The following is a 19074-nucleotide window of genomic DNA, read 5'->3' as shown; positions in this document are numbered from 1 at the left end:
TTTTCAATGCAGGCTACGCTCGAACGATTGGCGTAGCCGGAGGGATGCCAAACCCCCGAAATGTTTAGTTTGTATGTAGATATATGCACGCACATATACAAACACATGCGTGAACGTACATATAAGGAGTAGGACCCCCCTCGATCTCTCGAAATGAAACACTGACTTCGCCCATTGCTCGAACAACTCAAAAGTTCGCGCGCAAACGCGCATCACCTACCAACAAAAAGCGGCGCAGTTTTTTTCAGCATGCATATGAAGTTCTGTCGCGGAGGCCTGAAGTCAAGAAATTTTCTAAACGGTGTTTAACGAAAACTTCACACACGTGTGGTGGGCAATTAGGTGAGCACATTTCGGCTGCCTAAACCAGAAGAATTTTGCTTGTCGCCGGGAGAGCTATTGTGGCTGCAGTTATGTCAGTGACCGTTAACCCTGACCGTCACTCTTCACTAACCGGCGTTCACAGCTGCTGCACGTGCGTCATCGATATATGTGGTACATACACTTACATTTCAACGCATTTCAATTGTTGACATGCGCTCACTTTATGGAAAGCTTACTTTTACGATTCGTACCGCAAAATTAACAGCTGCTTCGTAGCAGCGAATCTGGAAGTGGAAAAAGATTCAAGATGCAAGAGCTTCTAGATGTAATTAATTTCGTACATGGGAATGAGCAATGGCTGGTGGCAGCAGGTCATGAGTGCTGGTTCTTGGAACCTTGGGGGGGCAGAATTCAAAGCCATTGGAAAGGCAACAAGTTATCAAGGGTAACAACAGGCTGGCATAAGATCGCAAACTTGCAAAGTAATCATTCACACATTACAGACGGTAAGATGACAACACATTATTATTCACGTCTTCATGCTACTCAGGGTAATTCATTATAATACAGCGCTTATGAAATGCGCAAAAATAGTTTCACATTTCTCACGTCGACTAAGGCTGATCGAACAAGCAACATATTTCGGGCGGTAAATGCTAAAGCTATCACAGCTGTCTCGTCAGCGGGAGCGCACGGTGTTGTCGCTTACTACAAAAGAATGAACACCAGCACATCAATCGACCTTACATGAGTCATCAGAACGCCGTCAAAAAGAATGAAAAAAAGAGTGGAGTAGAGAAAAAGTAGAGTGCAGCGGGGAAATTCTATCTGCCAGTATTTATCCTGTTTAGGACAGACTGTTGCAGACCCGCACACTAAGGAGAATCGTACAAGCAACACAGGGAATTGGGAGAGTTGGTAAGTTAAAATTCTTGGCGTATATGTGCAGCGCGACACAGACGGGTCGTTCACACTTTGTCCAGCGTCTGTGTCGCGCTGTAAATATACAACGAAAATTCCACAAGTGAACAAGATCTCCCGCCAGGCGTTCGCATTTCAGCGTGTACAGGTGCGTCACCCGTGATAAATGCTGCTTTGGTGTAAGCATGCCGAGCTCATCCCCGTAAACAAGGCGAACGCAAGTCGCATATTCTGGTCCCTTTCGGAACCCGCCTGTGTCGATCGTCCGTCCGCACGGCACCGCGTAAAAAGATTTGGGACCTTCCGTGCAGTTTGTGCAGTTTGGTGCGCTGCACCCCGTCATACTGGAATACAAGTGTGAAAACGATGTGTTTCACACAACTTCCCCAAAGTCGGTGACCCAATATCGTCGAATACCGTACCTGCAACCCAGAGCCGATTGGTGCAACGCACGCTTGACGGTCCGCTGATTGCAGTTTCGATGACACTGACGGAAACGAGTCGGCGTCGTGCCCGTAAAGTTGGCTTCGCAGCGGCGCGGTTGAACGTTTGACGTCATTTTGCACCACGTGATAGCGCTCGGCGAATAGCGATGCCAGCGGCGCCGGAAAGGTAATGTGCAACTCTGCTCACTGCGGCAGCCATATACAGGAACGCTATGGTGAAACGGCCCTCGGCGCCTTCTGGCGGTGCACTCATGCTGTCGAGACTTACACTTCCGCGCATGCGCGTCCCTCCGTGACGTCAATCACGCATCTTTCCGCGCTTTCTCCTTGCGTGCCGACGACAACTGAGTGAAGCCGCCAGGTGCCCCATTCGCGATTGGCGCTGTGGCGGCTTCGACGGGCACGACTGCGCTTATATAACGGAAATCACGGGTTCATTTTCGCCTTCGCTGTTTGCTTCTATTGCGCGCCTTTTCTGCTAAGCTTTTATGCGAAGCATACTCGCCGCACAACCACGCTCTTCCTTGCTGCGCCGCGCGCGGCCGCGTAGCTACATAGCCGGGTCTCAGCTCGCGCTCTCGCCTGCGGTCGCACGGATGGTACTGCGGCCTAACTCCCGCTACTCCCGCTAGGGCACTGACGTCACAACAGCTGCAAGCCGGGCTCAACTCTTGCGCTCGCCTGTGGTCGCACAGCCGGTGCTGCGGCCTAACTCCCGTTTCTCCTAGCGTGGACTTGATCCTGCACAGAAATGTGGCGAGAAAATACGAGATAAGCGATGTTCAAACAAAGAGACACTACTTTACTGATCACCACAGCGTACTTATTGGTTTGATAATAAAGGAATAAGCAGAGTAACGCATGAGTTGTTTCTTCGTCTAGCCGAACCAAATATAGCCAAGCAACAGTTCACCAGGCTAAACAGTGGTTCAACAACTAAAATAAAGGCTAGTATGCTTCGCATCCTGGGCTTAGCCTTAGCTAAGCCACAGCCATTTTTGTTATTGTTTTTTTTTTCTAGAGAACACCCCGTTTGTAAAAAGAAATAAAGAACGAAGATTGGCCAGGAGAAGGCGCAGCGCCAAAAAAAAAAAGAGAAAAGAGAAAGGAGGAACGGCTGATTTGTTGCGTTCGTGACTGCGCACTATGCGTCCGCGTCCGTGACTCGATAAAAATTTTGAAGGACTTTTAAACTTCGCACTTAAGAGTGGAACGCGATAGGATTCAAAGATCCCTGGGTTCTTTACTCGTTTCCCGTGAACTGGAGCATATGTAACCGTAATGTTTACCTGGGCCGCTATCTTCTACACGTTCGAAAAGCCGACGTTCGATTTCGTCTCCCGCGATTGGCCTAGATTGGCCTAGGCCGCGATATTTTTCATTTTTCATTTATTGATCATGTGAATCCCATCAGATATTGTAACAGGAAGGGCTGTATGTGATACATAGGAATATGGTATAAGGTGTTACATACTAAATCTTATAAAATAAAGAATTTGGGCATATAACAATTTCATTACGCGATTATACAAGAGAATAACAAGAACGAGGAGGATATGACAACAATAATTACAGTTGCAGAAACCAGTTACAGGGTCAGTATTGGGTTAATAACAGTCATGCAACAATCAAGGTTGCAATATTGCCAACAAGAAAGGAAATATCTTGCATTATTGCCCTAATTATGTTCAAGCACAGACACCGGTAAATTAACAAGGCAACAAAGAACTACGTAAATAATGAGAAGAATTATTGCTGCAATACGTATAGTTGATCTGCAATCAGGGTACCAAACGTATCTAAGGATGAGCTGTCAATGATACCTGTGTTAAGATTATTCCATTGGCGTGTGACCCTTGGAAAAAATTAGTATTTGAAAATGTCAGTGCGGAATGAAAATTCGCTTAATGTGTGTGTGAGTTTATGACGAGTTAATCTATTTGAGGACGTTGATATGTTTTTCATAATAGGAAGTTTGAGTTGATTGTGTATTAACGGTTACATGATATTTAGTCTAGCAAGCTTAGCTCTGTTATCCATGGTTAGAAGTTCTGCCCGTTTCAGCAATGTTGTTGGTGAGTCTGGGATGGAATGTTTATTACATATGTACCTCAGCGCTTTTCGCTGTACCCCTACAAGTTTTTTAATCAGCTTGTTAGTAAACGGGAACTAAACGGTGTTGGAGTACTCTAGAGCCGGTCTTATAAGTGTTTTATATGCGAGTAACTTTGCTTCAGATGGTGCTAGTTTAAGGAGTCTGTAAATGAAGAATAGCTGTCTTATTTGGGTTGATGTGATATTGTTAACGTGAGAATCCCACATGAAGTCAGATGTTAGTGTCACACCAAGGTACTTATGCTCATGAGCAGATGCAAGAGGAATGTTAAGGGTGTACTGGAAGGCTGATGTATGTTTTTTTTCTGGTTATAGATAATAAAACGGACTTTTTTAGATTGATATCCATCTGCAAGTCCTTCCACCATTGGGAGACTGCTGCTATGGCGTTATCTAAAGTTCTACAGTCATCAAGGCAGTTAATTTCCTGGAAAAGAACGCAGTCAATTAAAAAGTTTTATATTCTGTGAAGCATATGCTGGTAAGTCATTAATAAAGATTAAGAATAACACTGGGGCTAAGACACGTCCTTGGGTACTACTGGTGTAACGTTAGTTGTCGCGGACCTCTCGTTGTTAATTTCAACAAATTGTGTGTGATTACTAAGACAGTTTTTAATCCAATAAAGGATAGGGCCGCTTCCCAAAGTTAGTTCTAGTTTAGCAAGGAGTTTAGTGTGTGAGACGCGGTCGAATGCCTTCGAAAAGTCTAAAAATATGAGGTCTATTGGTTTCTGGTTATCAATGCTCTTGGATATGTCATGTGTTAATTCAATTAATTCCGTAATAGTAGAAAGGCCTTTACGAAAGCCGTGCTGACAAGGCGTTAACATATCATTTACTTCTAGATAAGCGTTTACGTGTTTTAAAATAATACGTTCTACTAACTTGCATGCTGTGCCGATTGTAGATATGGGCGTGTAGTTAGAAGGATCAGATTTATTTCCTGATTTGTGTATTGGTGTTATGATTATGAAGCAGGTGTATAATGATCCACCTGCTTATCGCCTCACGCGATAATGATTTCGCCTGACGCGATTTGGACTAGATTGGCATAAGTCGCGATATCGGCCCAGCCTGGACAATCGCGCGAAGCGAAATCGAACGTCGGCTTTTCGAACGTGTACAAGACTGCAGCCCAGAAAACGCTTGTCGCTAACGGCGAGCTTCGTGGCGGAGCAACGGCCGCTTGCATGGGCCGCCATGTGGAGGAGGCGAGCGCCACCTGAAGGTGTTGCAAGGAACCGGGTGCGCCGCTGCGTGGCCCTCACCCATCGCTCCAGCGCGCGCAAAATTGCGGACACCGCGGCCGGTTTTTTATTTTTGTGTGTGTAAAGGGGTTTGGCTTGAGTTTTCGCGAAACAGAATTACCTTTTCCTTTGCAGTCGAGTTACAATCTGAGAGCTATCAAGTCTATAGGTGTCGTGCAAGTCGTAGTTTACGATTTTCGTAGCACATTGTGATTCCTTCACAATTGATCTATCGCGCCCTTGGCACGCTTCGTATAGTGATTGTCGTAGTTTTAATACATGCAGCTAGGATGCACTGTACAGTGACCGACTTTTAGCCTCTTTATATCCCTGTCATATCCATTGCTTGTAATTTATCGCATCACTTTGATCTTACTACCATTGGTCTGGCGCTCGTTAGTCAAACTTGGTCCTTGCGTCACAAAACACTACATTCATCATCAGATTTCTTCTCACACAAATATACTACGGAGATTAAATAGCGAGAAGGCCCACTGGTAGTCTTAATTTCATTCAATGGAACTATATAGCGTCGTCTGCTTCGAAGCAGTTGGAAAATTGTCCAGTTGGCCAAGTTAGCCGGATTAGGCGAAATGTTAGCCGAATTAGGTTGACTTCTTTTCCTCGGCGGAACTGAGGCATCGTCACAGCTAGACATTCCAGCGAATCCATAGCCGAGCCGTCTTTCCCCCCTCTCAATAACCAGGACGATGTTGGTGTTACGGTGCAAGTGGAATAAGTGGGATCGTGTACGCAACGTAACGCGTCTACCCCCTCTACAACGTCCGGACTATTTGCACCACGTCATTGGTGCGTTGGTGAATGTCCTTCCGCGCAAATGTTCGATCTTCTGTACGCACTTTACACACAATTTTGTCCCTCACCACCCCAATCTAACGTGAGTGAATCCCACGCTACTCGAGCCCAACAGCTGTGTGGGATGTCCCCACGCTATGTCCACTCGGTGGGACACCGATGCAGGGCTGGATAAAGACCCTGATACACACCTGATAGAAACCTGATGCAAGCCGCGGTAAAGAACGAAGGAATGTATGTCCACGTGGCGCACATCGACGACAGTGATAAGATAGGCTTAGCAAGTTCGGCATCTAGTTCTCAGACTTTACTTTGCGCTGTCTCCAGGAACGACTCGCGTTAACGAATTATCAGTGGTAGGACACATACATTTTACCTTGTCTATATACTGGCCCTCCAAAGTAGTAGTGTACACTTTCAGACCTTTTCACCTGCGCCCCCCCCCCCCCCCGTTTTTATTGGCTAGGTCCACCGTAGCCTACCTTCCTCCTGAACCCCCGTCTACCTTGACACCTCAAGTAAATTAAATAAAGTTTCGCCTCTCTTTTGAGCTCGTGGGCTGGTTATACGAGCAATGGCTGACAGAATTTCCCAAAAATCATGTTTTGTAAATAAAACGGCTAAGAGAGGAACTGGGAAAACCATAATGATTGAAAAAAAAATTGGGAGGCTACTGGCAGAACTGTAAGGCTTCTCAAGAAGTGACTGAGTGAGTCGAAACTGCCCTGAAAAAGAAGGTTGCAAAATATTCAAGATTTTAGTAAAGCGACGTACAAAGCAGAAACATATGATGCGGTATGTAGCGAATTTTTATATGCTACCAATTAACGAGTACTAATGAGCTGTGTACTAGTGAGCAATGTCGCTGGCGCCAGCGTTGCGATATGGAAACAGTTGCTCTCAGATGTCCAATACAAACAACTGGGATATCCCTTTTTGTGCAGAGTTTTCAAACTGAGAACTCGGAGCTTACACTTTTTTGACAATTAATTTCCAGATTTTCGACATTTTTCACCCAGCCTAACGTGTTTCTAAAACAATATTCTGATTGAGTTGGTAAAACTGATCCTTGCTTCCAACATGCAGGAAAGTTCATGTGCGCTTCATAGGTAATGCATCGAGAGCATATCTGCATTTGCATGTACATAAATAGGTGAATTAGGGTTGGAAGTGGGCACCAAGGTAAAAACTAGTGCGTCTCAAGTGAAGACAAAACGCCTTTCCTATATATCCGACGCTCGCGAATAAAAATAAATAAATCATTTTATAAATAAATATAAATAAATGAAAAGAACACAATCGTTCTGCTTCAGAGGAAGGAAGTTTTGGGAATGCCAAATCAGATGTAACTCTACTATTACACTGTTTGTTATGTTTTGATGACAAAACAATTAATAATCGTCCCTTGAAAATAAACATTAGCCTAATACATCATTTAGATTGGTCCAACAACATAACTTTGCGGTTGCTTTGATCCGTTATCTAAGGAATCTGATATAAAGATCAATATTTTTACAAAGAGAAACATTCGTCGCTCGTCAAATTATATTTCCAATTGTTTCGCAAGGAATAAATTTATTGCGTAAGGATAGAGTTTTGTTGGTACGATCATTACAGTGTTTGGAAGTGCGTGACACAAATTATACCGAGGATAAGAAGCCTTCCATAAGAGGGGAGGGCAGGGAAGCTTTCTGAAGTATCTCCTATTCTGATATCGTATCTACTGAAGTAGAGGCAGACGCCTCACAATGAACCTCTACCCGGGAGAGGCTTAATGCTTGCGATACATACGGGATGTTTAACTGTATTGTTAACATGATCTTTACAAATAATTTATGACACGTTGCACAATTCCACTTTTTGAGTTGGTCTCAGAGGCAGACATAATTTGCATAAAAAATCGAACTAGTTATTTGACGTAGTACTGCGGAAACCCGCAACGCTCAGCTGGTAGAGTGGCTTCTTCGGAAAGGACGTGGTCCTGGGTTCGAGTCCCGGACCAGGACGAATTTTTCTTCAACTGTGAGGCTTTTCTTTCGAGGAACCCGTGTGGGTTTCCTTTGTAGCAATTGCTACGAACGGGTGGATGTCTGATTTTCCCTTTATCAAACTAATTATACGCATAAATAAAGCTTAAACTTTTGTGTTATTTACCTTTAGACTACTTCGTTCGCACCACATGTTCCGTGAATTGGACGGCTATATTCAGTAGGAAAGAATTCTCAGTATGGGACATCAGTTTGGGATTCGCGTTCCTAAAGTTTGCAACAACATGCGATGGTGTTGCATTAACATTCCAGGCTGAATGCTTAAAAAAGCGCTTTTTGTGGTGCGATTTTTTGTTCAAATCATGTCGTTTCAGGTGCCGAAACCATGACATGATTGTGAGGCACGCCGTAGTGGGTGACTCAGGTGTAATTTTGACCAACGGCGATTTTTTGAACTTGCACATAAGCGTGTAGGGTACACGGGGGTTTTTGCATTTCTGCCGCATGGAAATGCGGCCGCTGCGGCCTTGTTTGGTGCTTTGTTAAAGAGAAATGAAGCGTAACAACAGCGCATTTTCACCGCAAGTTTGACGGGGCTTGTCTCAAACCTCGTGATACTCGCAAAATTTCATCAGAAGCGGACGAACCTGGTGAAATTGCTGGATTTAGTGCGTGCATTGCAGTATATCTGCTCAAATTATTAGTTGAATACTGATTTATATCAATTTTGTTATTAGTGAAGTATGCGCGTTGGTTTTCCGTTCAAGTAATGCATACATCTCCGAGTACTTCAGCGCAATAAGTAGATTTGTGCCTACCTCCACAGGCGATTTAAGAAAAAGTATTTCTGTCAACAATCAAATAATACGCGCAGTAGCATAATGCTATGTTCTTCCTCTACGGCATTGCCTTCTGTGGCTATTCGAAATACGAGCACGCGGGCCTCGAATTTCTGTTTAAAGAGGAAAAGAACTGCGGCGTGGTGGCTATGGTGTTCGGCTGCTGAGCACGAGGTCGCGGGATCGAATCCTGGCCACGGCGGCCGCATTTCGATGGGGTCGAAATGCGAAAACACCGGTGTGCTTAGATTTAGGCGCACGTTAAAGAAACCTAGGTAGTCGAAATTTCTTGAGCCCTCCATCACGGCGGGCCTCATAATCAGGAAGTGGTTTTGGCACGTAAAACCCCATAATTTTTTTTTTAACGAAGTAGTGGACGCGGTAGGCGGTGTCTGGATGACGGGGAACACGCCACCCAAAGTTCCGAGCACTGAAGCAGTGCGACTATGCAATCATTCATGTGTTCTGTTTCTCTCTTATAATTTCTTAAGGGTCGCCGGTTCGATCCCCAGGGGCGCCGTTGGGGTGGCTGGCTCTTCCTAGGCAGTGTGGCGCATCAGAAGCTGATCGCAGAGACGCAACCAGTCGAGGATGGCGGAATAGAAAGGCGATGTACAGCAGACCGAGATTCAAGCGATTGCGGTAAACCTGAACGATGATGAATGGTCAATATGGACTTTGGGCACGTGGACGAATGCACTTTTACACTCGGAGCGTTGAACAGAACTGGTCGCTTTTTAAAAATAAATTTAATGAATTGGTGCAAAAATGCATACCCCTGTGAGTTGTCCGGTATAGCCATCGAGCAGCGTGGTTTAATGCATCCCTAAAACGTATCTTGAACAGGAAGAAGCGGCTGTTTCGCCAAACTAAAAAAATACGGAACACAACTCATAGCTGGCGTGCGTATCAGCAGGTTGCTTCACTGTTTAAAAACGCAGTCAAAGAAGCTAAACGCGTTTTCTTTTACAATACACCTCCATCTCTGCTGATTGAAAATACTAAAATTTTTGGAAAACTGTCAAGGGTTCCCAATGTAACACAATATCGTTAACTGAGTTAGATGGTGGTGTTGTTCCGCAAGAAGAATGTTCTTGTCGACTCAATGAAGTGTTTTCGAAATCATTTTTGGATAAGGCGTTGCCCTGTGCTTGTCTACCTGAAGTTGTTAAGATCAATTTTCCCCACATGGAGCCCTTGTTAATTAATTACTATGGTGTCGTGAACTAGATTCGTAAGTTATAGATTTCGTCATCGTCAGGAATAGACGATATTAGTTCTAAGTTTTTGAAAAATACCGATGTGTACTCATCCATAATTTTGTGCAACATCTTTTCGCAATCTATTCTGTCGTGCTGATTACCAAAGGATTTTAAAGTCGGTAAGGTGGTTCCATTATTTAGGTCTGGCGACATGAATTAACCTTTAAATTACAGGCCGATTTCTCTAACCACTGTGCCATGCAAAATTCTACAGCATATAATATACTCTAATCTCGTCAACTTCCTAGAAACAAATTCATTTTGTTCATCTCGTCAGCATGGGTTCCGCAAATTGTTTTCCTGTGATACTCAACTTATTTCATTTAAACATGAAATCGGTGCCGCGTTGGACAATAGATTTCACATTGACACCATCTTCATAGACTTTTCTAGAGATACACTCAACATTCACCGTAATATTATCTCGCGGATTGAACACTTCTTATCCAATACAACTCAATTTGTCTCAGCTAAGCATTTTGACCCTTCGATTTGCCCTGTCAGTTCCGGGATGCCGCAAGGTTCTGTTCTCGGACCCTTGCTTTTTCTCATTTATATTAATGATTTGCCTAACTGTGTAGCGTCCTTCATGAGGTTGTTTGCAGACGATTGTGTCATATACCGAGTAATATCATAAAATTCTGACACTGTAAAAGTAAAATCTGATCTAGACAAGGTAACTAACTGGTGCGACACTTGTAAAATGCGACTTAACAGCCAAAAGTGCAAACTAATGAGGATTTGCCGCAATAGTGCTTCGTCTAACCTATTCAACTATCACTTGAAGAATTCTGTACTCTAAGAAGTCAGTTCCTATAAATACTTAAGCGTCCACATAAGGTCTAATTTTTCCTGGCTAACATACATCAACCTCATCACTAGCAATGCTAACCGTACGCTTGGTTACCTCCGTCGCAATTTCTCTACGGCACCCGCTAACTTAGAGCTACTTCTATACAAAACACTAATACGTCCTAAGCTTGAATAGGCCTCTTCTGTGTGGGACCCTGGCTTGGATTACTTAACAAATGCAGTAGACTCTATACAACATCGTAGCCCACGTTTCATTGTTACAAACTATTCACGGACATCAAGCGTAACATCTATGAAGGCTATGTTAAACCTCCCTCTCCTCTCATCCCGTAGGAAGGTAGCACGGTTATCACTCCTGCAGAAAATTTAGTATTAGAATCCGGAATTAAAAAGTGAACTTTTGTCCGAACCTGCATACACATAATCGCGTACTGACCATCGCCATAAATTGAACGTTTCACACTGTCGCACGAACCTTTTTTTTTATTCATTTATTCCAAAAATATCAATGAATGGTATGATCGGCCGGCCTCAATTGTTAACATAACCGATACATCTGCTTTTAGAACTACTATAGAAGAATACTTTTGTTAATCCGCACTTTCAATTTTTTAAAAATATAATTATAGCCGGTTATCCGCACATGCTATGTATTTTGATCCACTCCCTTCTTTAACGCCTTCGGGCATTGAATTAAGGAACAATAAATAAATAAATAAATGAATAATTGCGATGCGACGCATAAACATTGGTCGTGTATTTCGGACACGGGACAACGCGGTACTACAGCGTAGTATCAAACACGAACGTCGCATTGAAATCAATCGGTTTAACAGCCGCACGGCAATAATCGAGAGGAAAGTATCGGGGCGAATGTCATAAGGTCAGAAACCACTCGAGGAGCACAACGTTTCGCAACAAAAACTGTATTAGCACAAGAAATAAACAAAACGAACGGCCAGTAAAGTCAGAAAAGAATAGGTTGACAGTTACTAGGGATAGCAAGTTTCCAAAAAACAGTTGTCGCAGAGCTCACTTTATTTACTAGAAAGGAGATCGAAAATCCGCTAAGCTCCTGTGACACATATTGTGAAGTGGCGAGGAGGATTCTCCGGTGCAGTGCACATTGTGCGATGACGAAGGTTAGGGTGCTCCTCTGATCCAACCGAACGTATATTCCGTATCTCTGAGCAAGATACGGAACACTACCTTTCCGTCTCGGAGGTAGCCGTGCTTTTCCAGCGTGGCAATGTCTACAGCAAATCCGAGGTGGAAGTGTGGCAATGAGGGGTCGTCGCGTTTGCAGTTACAACCCTCGTTACCGGGAATCAACCAAAAATCGTCGGATCTTTCTGAATGCACCACGCACACTCTCCACAAAGGCGGCCAACACTTGGAGTCCACCAGCGTCCCCTCAAACTTGATCTTCAGAACGAGGTCAATTTCATATTCGGCGTACTTCCAAACGGCAAAGGTAAAGTACGTGTCCTCCATGTGCCGCACCGTAATGGAAGCAAACATTTTATTCCTTCCCTGCCACTGAATAATTCCCTCAAAGTTTCCTAGTGTCAGCAGATATTCCACGCGCCTAATTTCTTTAATGGCCACGGGTATCGACAGCGCACTGTTCAAATGCCGAACGTCACCGTACCAACGCTCACAATGAGCAATGACACGGCTGGAATCAGGCTCCGGGGAAGTTTGCCGCGAGTGTTCCACGTGGGCTAAGTGTTCACACTGTCGACGTATCTCATCTTGTTCCGAGCGCAACGACAGCGACCTCGACGTGCTGGCTTCTTCCACTGGATTTTGCTGAGACGTCCGCTGGTGCGACACGGTCGAGGAAATCGTGGCGGTGATTTGTTCCATCTGGGTCTTTAAATTCTGCTCGCATGCTCCGAGCTCGCGAGTGAACCTGGCTTCTTGGTTTCTGGCTTGTTCCGTAAGCTCATTCAACTGACTCTGAATCACTGGCAGCAGCTGGTCGTGGTTGAGGCATCCCAGCATCGTCTTCACGTGTTCAAGGGCAGCGTTCACGTCTTCGAGTGTCATTGCTGCAGGTTGCGAGGACTCCGTGATCGCAGTAGAAAAACCGGCACTGCATCCGGCCGCGTAATGCGTTGGCAGGTCTCTGTGCTGGACTCCCTCGCCGCATCGCAAACATTCCACGGTGTGAAAGGTGCACTGGTTCTCGTAGTGTTCCAGCATGCGCTCCATGGGGCCCGTGTACTCGCAGCCGTGAGCTTCGTTCCAGCAGTACACCTTAATGGAAATTAAAATATATAAATAACACATGTTGAAATTTTTGGCCGATAAACTATTTTTATTAAATGCGCCTTCTATACCGGTCCCTTACATTTAGAACACATCTTTACATGAAAAACGGTGTGAACCAGCCTTATCGCCAGATTCTTTGGACAAGCAAATATGCTCAAAACCAACCACACTGTCTGCCGCTGTCTAAACATTAAAGGTGCATCAAACACGAATACTAGGTCAAAGTGAATCGCCTAATTATACTTCTAAATACCAAGACAGCTACTCTCAGACAAGAGTCAGCCTTGGTAAGCGAGAATCGAGGAAAAATACGCCCACTGTTCAACTATTCTTCCAGTTCCAAACGTATCTTCGAGGACAGCAGCATTCTTGTGCAGTGGAGACCGCCATCTCCTTTTCGCTTGCTCCTCAAATAGATGCTGTCACCCACTACGGGCAAAGGTAGCGCTTAGAGGGCGGTTGCGAGGGGATGGGGGGGGTGTAGTTGAGGTTGAGGAATAATGCCTAAAAGCAAAATTTTGCAGAAGTGGTAGTTTTTCAGAAGCAACACTATCTTTTAGAAGAGTAAGTAGTAAATTTATTTCGTAGTGGACCCAACCTCGTTTTTTGACGTTTCAGTGCAAATTTGAAGCAAAAGAAGAATAATGTTTGCATACAAAGTGATTAACTATCACTGAATTTTCACTGAAATGAATAATTATTACCAGTTTCACTTTGAATTTAGCGCAGCAACGACAAGCCCAAAAGTCAGTGTGACGTCGCACATTTCAATGTATTGCCTTTTTGTTATTTCTCTTATCTGTACACTAAGAAATAAGTGAATACCGAGTTCCAACAGAATATTTCACATCAGCCTAGAGTCAGTTTGTGACTATGAGCGAAAGGAGAACAAGGTGAAAGCAGAAGCCAATGTTATAGGTGGGAACGGGAAAGAAAATACAGAGGATGATACCTTATCCATAAGTTAGAGACATTGCAACGAACAGGCATAAACGTTTCAAATGAGCTTTAGAATATGTCCGGTAGGCTAAATTTGAAGCTATAGGCAACAACATTTAGTTTGGTTTCTTAGCGCTTTTTCTCCCTTTCCTTCCTTCCTTGCTGTTTTTTTTTCTTTTTCAGCCGGCGTGTCAGACGGCGTTGACACGCCGGCTAACACGCGGGCGTTGACACGTGGTTAGCAGATGACGATGCGCCTGGCCTTGTGCACAGCACTCCTTCATTATCAATTCCACACGCTAAGGGCCGATTTACGCTCGAGCCGCCCGTCGCCGCAAGCCGCACCGCACGCTTGCGGTCACGCGAAAAATTGCACGTATCCAGCACTTGTGCACAAATTACCATTTACACTGTGTGCACAGTGTATACCTTACACATTGTAAACCTAAATTTGTGCACAAGCGTTTGATACATGCAATCTTTCGCGCGACTGCACGCGTGCGGTGCGGCTTGCGGCGACGGGCGGCTCGAGCGTAAATCGGCCCTAAGGGCCGATTTACGCTCGAGCCGGCCATCGCCGCAAGCCGCACCGCACGCGTGCGGTCGCGCGAAAAATTGCACGTATCCAGCATTTGTGCACAAATTACTATTTACACTGTGTGCGCAGTGTATACTTTACACATTGTAAACTGAAATTTGCGCACGAGTGTTTGATACGTGCAATATTTCGCGCGACCGTGCGGTGCGGCTTGCGGCGATGGGCGGCTCGAGCGTAAATCGGCCCTAACACAGCTTCGCTGGTTGGCACACCCGCCCGGCTTACGCCCTCTCCCCCTTATTTGAAGCCCATCTACATATACGGTGGCGGGAAAAGCAAAGGTCGCCTTGAAGAAGACGAGTCCACTTATCGAAACGTTGGCTCCTGCTTTCACCTTGAGCTCGTTTTGATCATCGTCTTGAATTTCAATCTCTCGCCTTCCCCGTGTTTTCCCTACAGTCAATTTATATTGCTCTATTGTGTTACTTTTGATAGACGCTATAGAGTAACATTTGGTGAGGGTGAAATTGTGTATTAATGTTCGGCAATGGTAAAGGGGCACTCTAATCGTTAGGCGTGCACGTATGCCGCAGCGGAATTATCGGATTACTAATGCATGACTGCCCCCCTCCCCCCAAAGAAAAGATAAAGAAAGAAGTGACAGAAATTATTTCTTTGGTCCTCACCTTCACGGCGTTTGCTTTCCAGGTAGGGAATTGATGACCGACGCACACCGATTCTTCGAATCTCAATTGATCCAATGGACACCGGCCAACGCGCCCTTCGAAACTGGCTGCGTGGCAAGATTCGCAGAGAGCGTGACCGCACGGCAACAGCACCGTCCGTTTTGGGATCATGCGGCAGAGGCCGCACACGCTTGAACTGGGAACCTCGTCGACGAACCGCGTCGGTCGCCAGTTGACGCCGGCGACGACGTGGTCGCGAAAACGGTGCACTCGTCTCTGTCCGTGATCCGGCATGGCGGCGTCTTCGGGCACTTATGCTACGCTCGCACGAGAGCGCGGTGTCTTTCGTTACCGAGCTTATCGCTGCTGGGTGGCGTCAGACACTTTGCCCAGATAAGCGTCAACGAGAGATAAAATGAGCCCTGCACGCACTGTCGCGTAGAATGGGCAACACTTATCTCACCTTGACCTTCGTAACGCGGCGAGGAACAATTGCTTCGTTATCGTCGGCGACAGCCGTTCCATACATCTGCCGCCCATTCCGCAGCAGCGGATGCATATTCACTGGGCTTGTTCCGCTGTCACGTGCACTCGGCCGCAACGCGTGGCGAAACGGACCTCCTTGCCTTCTGGCATCGCAACCCTGTCGGCGAGACCGGCTGCTGCGCGCATGCGCGTTCCTCCGTGATACAAAATGTGCAGGTTTTTGCTCTTCCTCCTTTCCCGCCGGCGATAACGGGGTAGATGTGCCCCGCCTGCGGTTGGCGCTGTGGCGGCTTGGAACGGCACGACTTCGTTGACGTAATGGAAATCAAGGGCGCGGTCGAAAATCTTTGTTGGATACGCGTTCTGTTCGGTTGCTGCAACGTCACAAAGTGGCAGTATGCAAGATTTCTGAGAACGAGGCGGAGAGAGCAGCCAATCGGCAAGCGGTCAACTCCCTGGAAGTTTACTACCATCGTCTCCCGTCTGCTTCCACACAGTATACTCCAAAACGAAATGTTTGTCGTCTTCCATGAATGAAATCTTTAACTAAAAAATGTATTTTTTTTTCTTTTCAAGCTTAAATGCGTTTTCAAGTAGTAATACGTGTGAATACTACAATTTACAACTATTACTTTCTCTGCGTCGTCCCTTGGTGGTGTCCCACACAGCGAGGAGAAATAAGAAAATAGAAACGACGGCAACAGTGGCGCACTTTTCAAGAGGTAGCAACAGCATTCCAGAGGTTCGCTGGCACCGATGATGGGGTCGATTTTGCTGTGCAATCAACGCGCTTTTCTTTCGAGAAACGAAAGCGATGGCGGAGTTCGCGTTCTGCCATTTCTTCAAACGGGTTTTGCGCCTCCACCCGCTCTCCTTCCTCCTCGAGCAACGCCAGCGCAACAACCTGGGTTCCCAACGCAAGCGCCATTTTCTCGAATTAAACTATGGATTGGATTCGTACGTGCTATTCAGCAGCCGTAGCCGCCGGTTGGATCCAATCCAATCCGCCAAACGCGCCATGCGAAGCTGGTCTCGTAATAACCGTATGATCGCTCCCAACTTGGCAACTCCCCGCCTAGCAGACAACGTGCTTGGTTGCACGTTGTCATTTGACGTCGCTATTTTGACGTCACCGAAAACATGGCCGCGCTCCGCGGATGGCGGCGTCGGCGCGGTGTAGGCCAATCGTGCGCGCCGTTAAAGGCCGATCCACACGACGGACCAAATTGCTCTTTTGGACCGCGGTTCGCGTGTCACGTGATAGGACGTCACAAGTTCGTGCGTACCGCCGTGGGCCCGCGCAAGACAGCAGCCCTCGCGGTCCAACAAATCGCCGAGGCTTTTGCCGGTTCCGTTTTGGCGGCGGACCGCATGCAAACCGCAGCAATTTTGGCTTAGCCAACGAATGTTGTCCGGCAACAGAGTGTCTTCAGCCAAATCCAATCTAGTTTTCGGCTCAGCAAAAGCCAGTGAAGCCAGCCGTTTCATGTCCGCCGTTCCGCCTACACGTGCGTGCAGCAGATATATTTTTTAAACACCGTGTCCTCTTGCAGTGACGAGGAAGTTTTTTCATATTGTATACCACGTTGAGCAGTTCCCGGCTTTGTGGCACTCGAGACGGAATGATAACAACGATAAAACTATGGCCGAGAGTGTAGCTTGTTGGTCTGCTCTGTCGTCTGCTATGGCGATCCGCCGTGTGGATGCACTCTGCGCCGGACCGGACCGCGGCGGGCCGTGACATCGCATCACGTGACCGATCGGCCCGCGGACTTGGTCCGCCGTGTGGATCGACCTTAACCGAACGAAGGCGCCGAACAACGATCTCCGATCGCACCCCAAGGGTTAATTTTCGTCATTGTTGCCTCATTCTGCAGAGCTCCTTTTCTGCCACGCTTTTTTGCTAGTGAACATAAAAGAAAGGACGAAGATTGGACACGAGAAGGCGCAACGGCGAAAGAAGAAAAACAGATGACTTGTTGCGTCCGCGCCCGTGACTCGACATAAAATTCGAAGGATGCTTAAGCTGCGCCTTTAAGAGTGGAATGCGATAGCATTCAAACATCCCTGACTGCTCTTCACGCTTCCCGGCAAATGGAGCATATGTAATCCTAATGTTAACCTGGAAACGCGTGCCGTGTGTGTGTGTGTGTGTAGTGACTTTTGAAGGAGAGGAAGAGAGAAGTGCATGAACGGCGAGCTTTGTGGCGGAACCACGGCCTCTTGTGCGATTCTCGATGCGGCGGAGGGGAACGCCAGCTGGGGTTAAATGGACACTAAAGGTTAGTATGAAGTCAAGTTCAAGTGATAAAGCAATGCTCTAGACCCTCTAAGACGTCAATATGATCGCGAACAGAGCTTTAGCAACCGAGGAATTGAGGTAAATGCATGACACGATTTGAGACCCCCATGCGACATTCCGGTAGTAGCCCGATGCCACTCCTCATCACAATTTATGTCACTAGTACTCGACTACTCGTATTAAAAAGTTAATTTCATTAGATTATAAGACGGAACAAGATGCTGCTTGTCTACTTCTGCTCGATTGCAAGAAAAAATAACATATTTACGTTACGCTTGAGTAATATGGCTGATCGAACGGTTGATTTTCGCTCGATTCTTCGCGCTCGACATTGCGCTGCGCACGCTTTGAGTTTCAGTTGTTTCGTTATCGCGTCGTGCTGCGGTGGTCCTGCTGGCTCGCGAAACTTGCATTTGGAACAAGCAGCGAGAATGCGACGTCCATGTGACTTCGTGGGATGCGCGATTGGTCCGCGGAACTTGGCCAAGGGCAGTCGCAGCGGCGAATCCAACGTTACTTATCACTGTGTGCCAACGAGTGAACCTCTCCGTTCGAAGTGCTTAAGTGCCGTACCTCTGCCACAACACGCTGGAAAGGAGCCGAAAAATCACGTAGTGTGCTCGCTGCACTTTCGTACAGTGTATTACGAGTTCGACGCCGACTTACTGAAGTTGTGTGGAGTGCCTTTCAAAGCAGGCCGCCGCCGTAGTAGTACGCAATGACGCCGGCAGCGCGAGCTTTCAGCAGCAGGTCACGTTCGTCAATGCTTAAATCGCTGAAGTCTAGCCCAGCATCGCGAGCCAATGTGTCGTTGTCGGGGTCGTCCTTTGCAACGAGCGTCGAAGTTGGCGTCATAAAATAGAGAGCCAGCTTATCGTCGCGCTTTTTCCCTTCCGCTAGCCACCATAGTTGCGCTTTCGCGCTGCTGTTGGCTCCATCGTTGCTCAGTTTCTGGCCGCGCGTTCGCGTTTTGCGCAGAAAAGCGATAGCGCCGTCTGCGGGCGCCGTTTCACTCACCGACGACGCAACGTCACTATGAGACCATGACGTCACCACTCCTCGATCGGAGGGCG

General features: G+C 46.5%; 2 protein-coding genes across 2 annotated transcripts in view; both read right to left on the bottom strand.

The window, feature by feature from the left end:
- Nucleotides 1-19074, bottom strand: part of LOC139060956 (uncharacterized) — a 278066-nt gene that overhangs the window by 51646 nt on the left and 207346 nt on the right. The window lies entirely within an intron of this gene.
- LOC139046841 (uncharacterized) lies at nt 11461-15742 on the bottom strand. Its single transcript, XM_070520753.1, has 2 exons — nt 15214-15742; nt 11461-13035 (listed from the first exon to the last, which is right to left on the bottom strand). The coding sequence occupies exons 1-2, from the start codon at nt 15505-15507 to the stop codon at nt 11917-11919; spliced, it is 1413 nt and encodes a 470-aa protein (XP_070376854.1). The 5' UTR covers nt 15508-15742; the 3' UTR covers nt 11461-11916.

The sequence above is a fragment of the Dermacentor albipictus genome, chromosome 6, assembly GCF_038994185.2.
Source record: "Dermacentor albipictus isolate Rhodes 1998 colony chromosome 6, USDA_Dalb.pri_finalv2, whole genome shotgun sequence".
NCBI classification, from domain to species: Eukaryota; Metazoa; Arthropoda; class Arachnida; order Ixodida; family Ixodidae; genus Dermacentor; species Dermacentor albipictus.
This window is presented reverse-complemented; position numbering and strand designations above follow the sequence as displayed.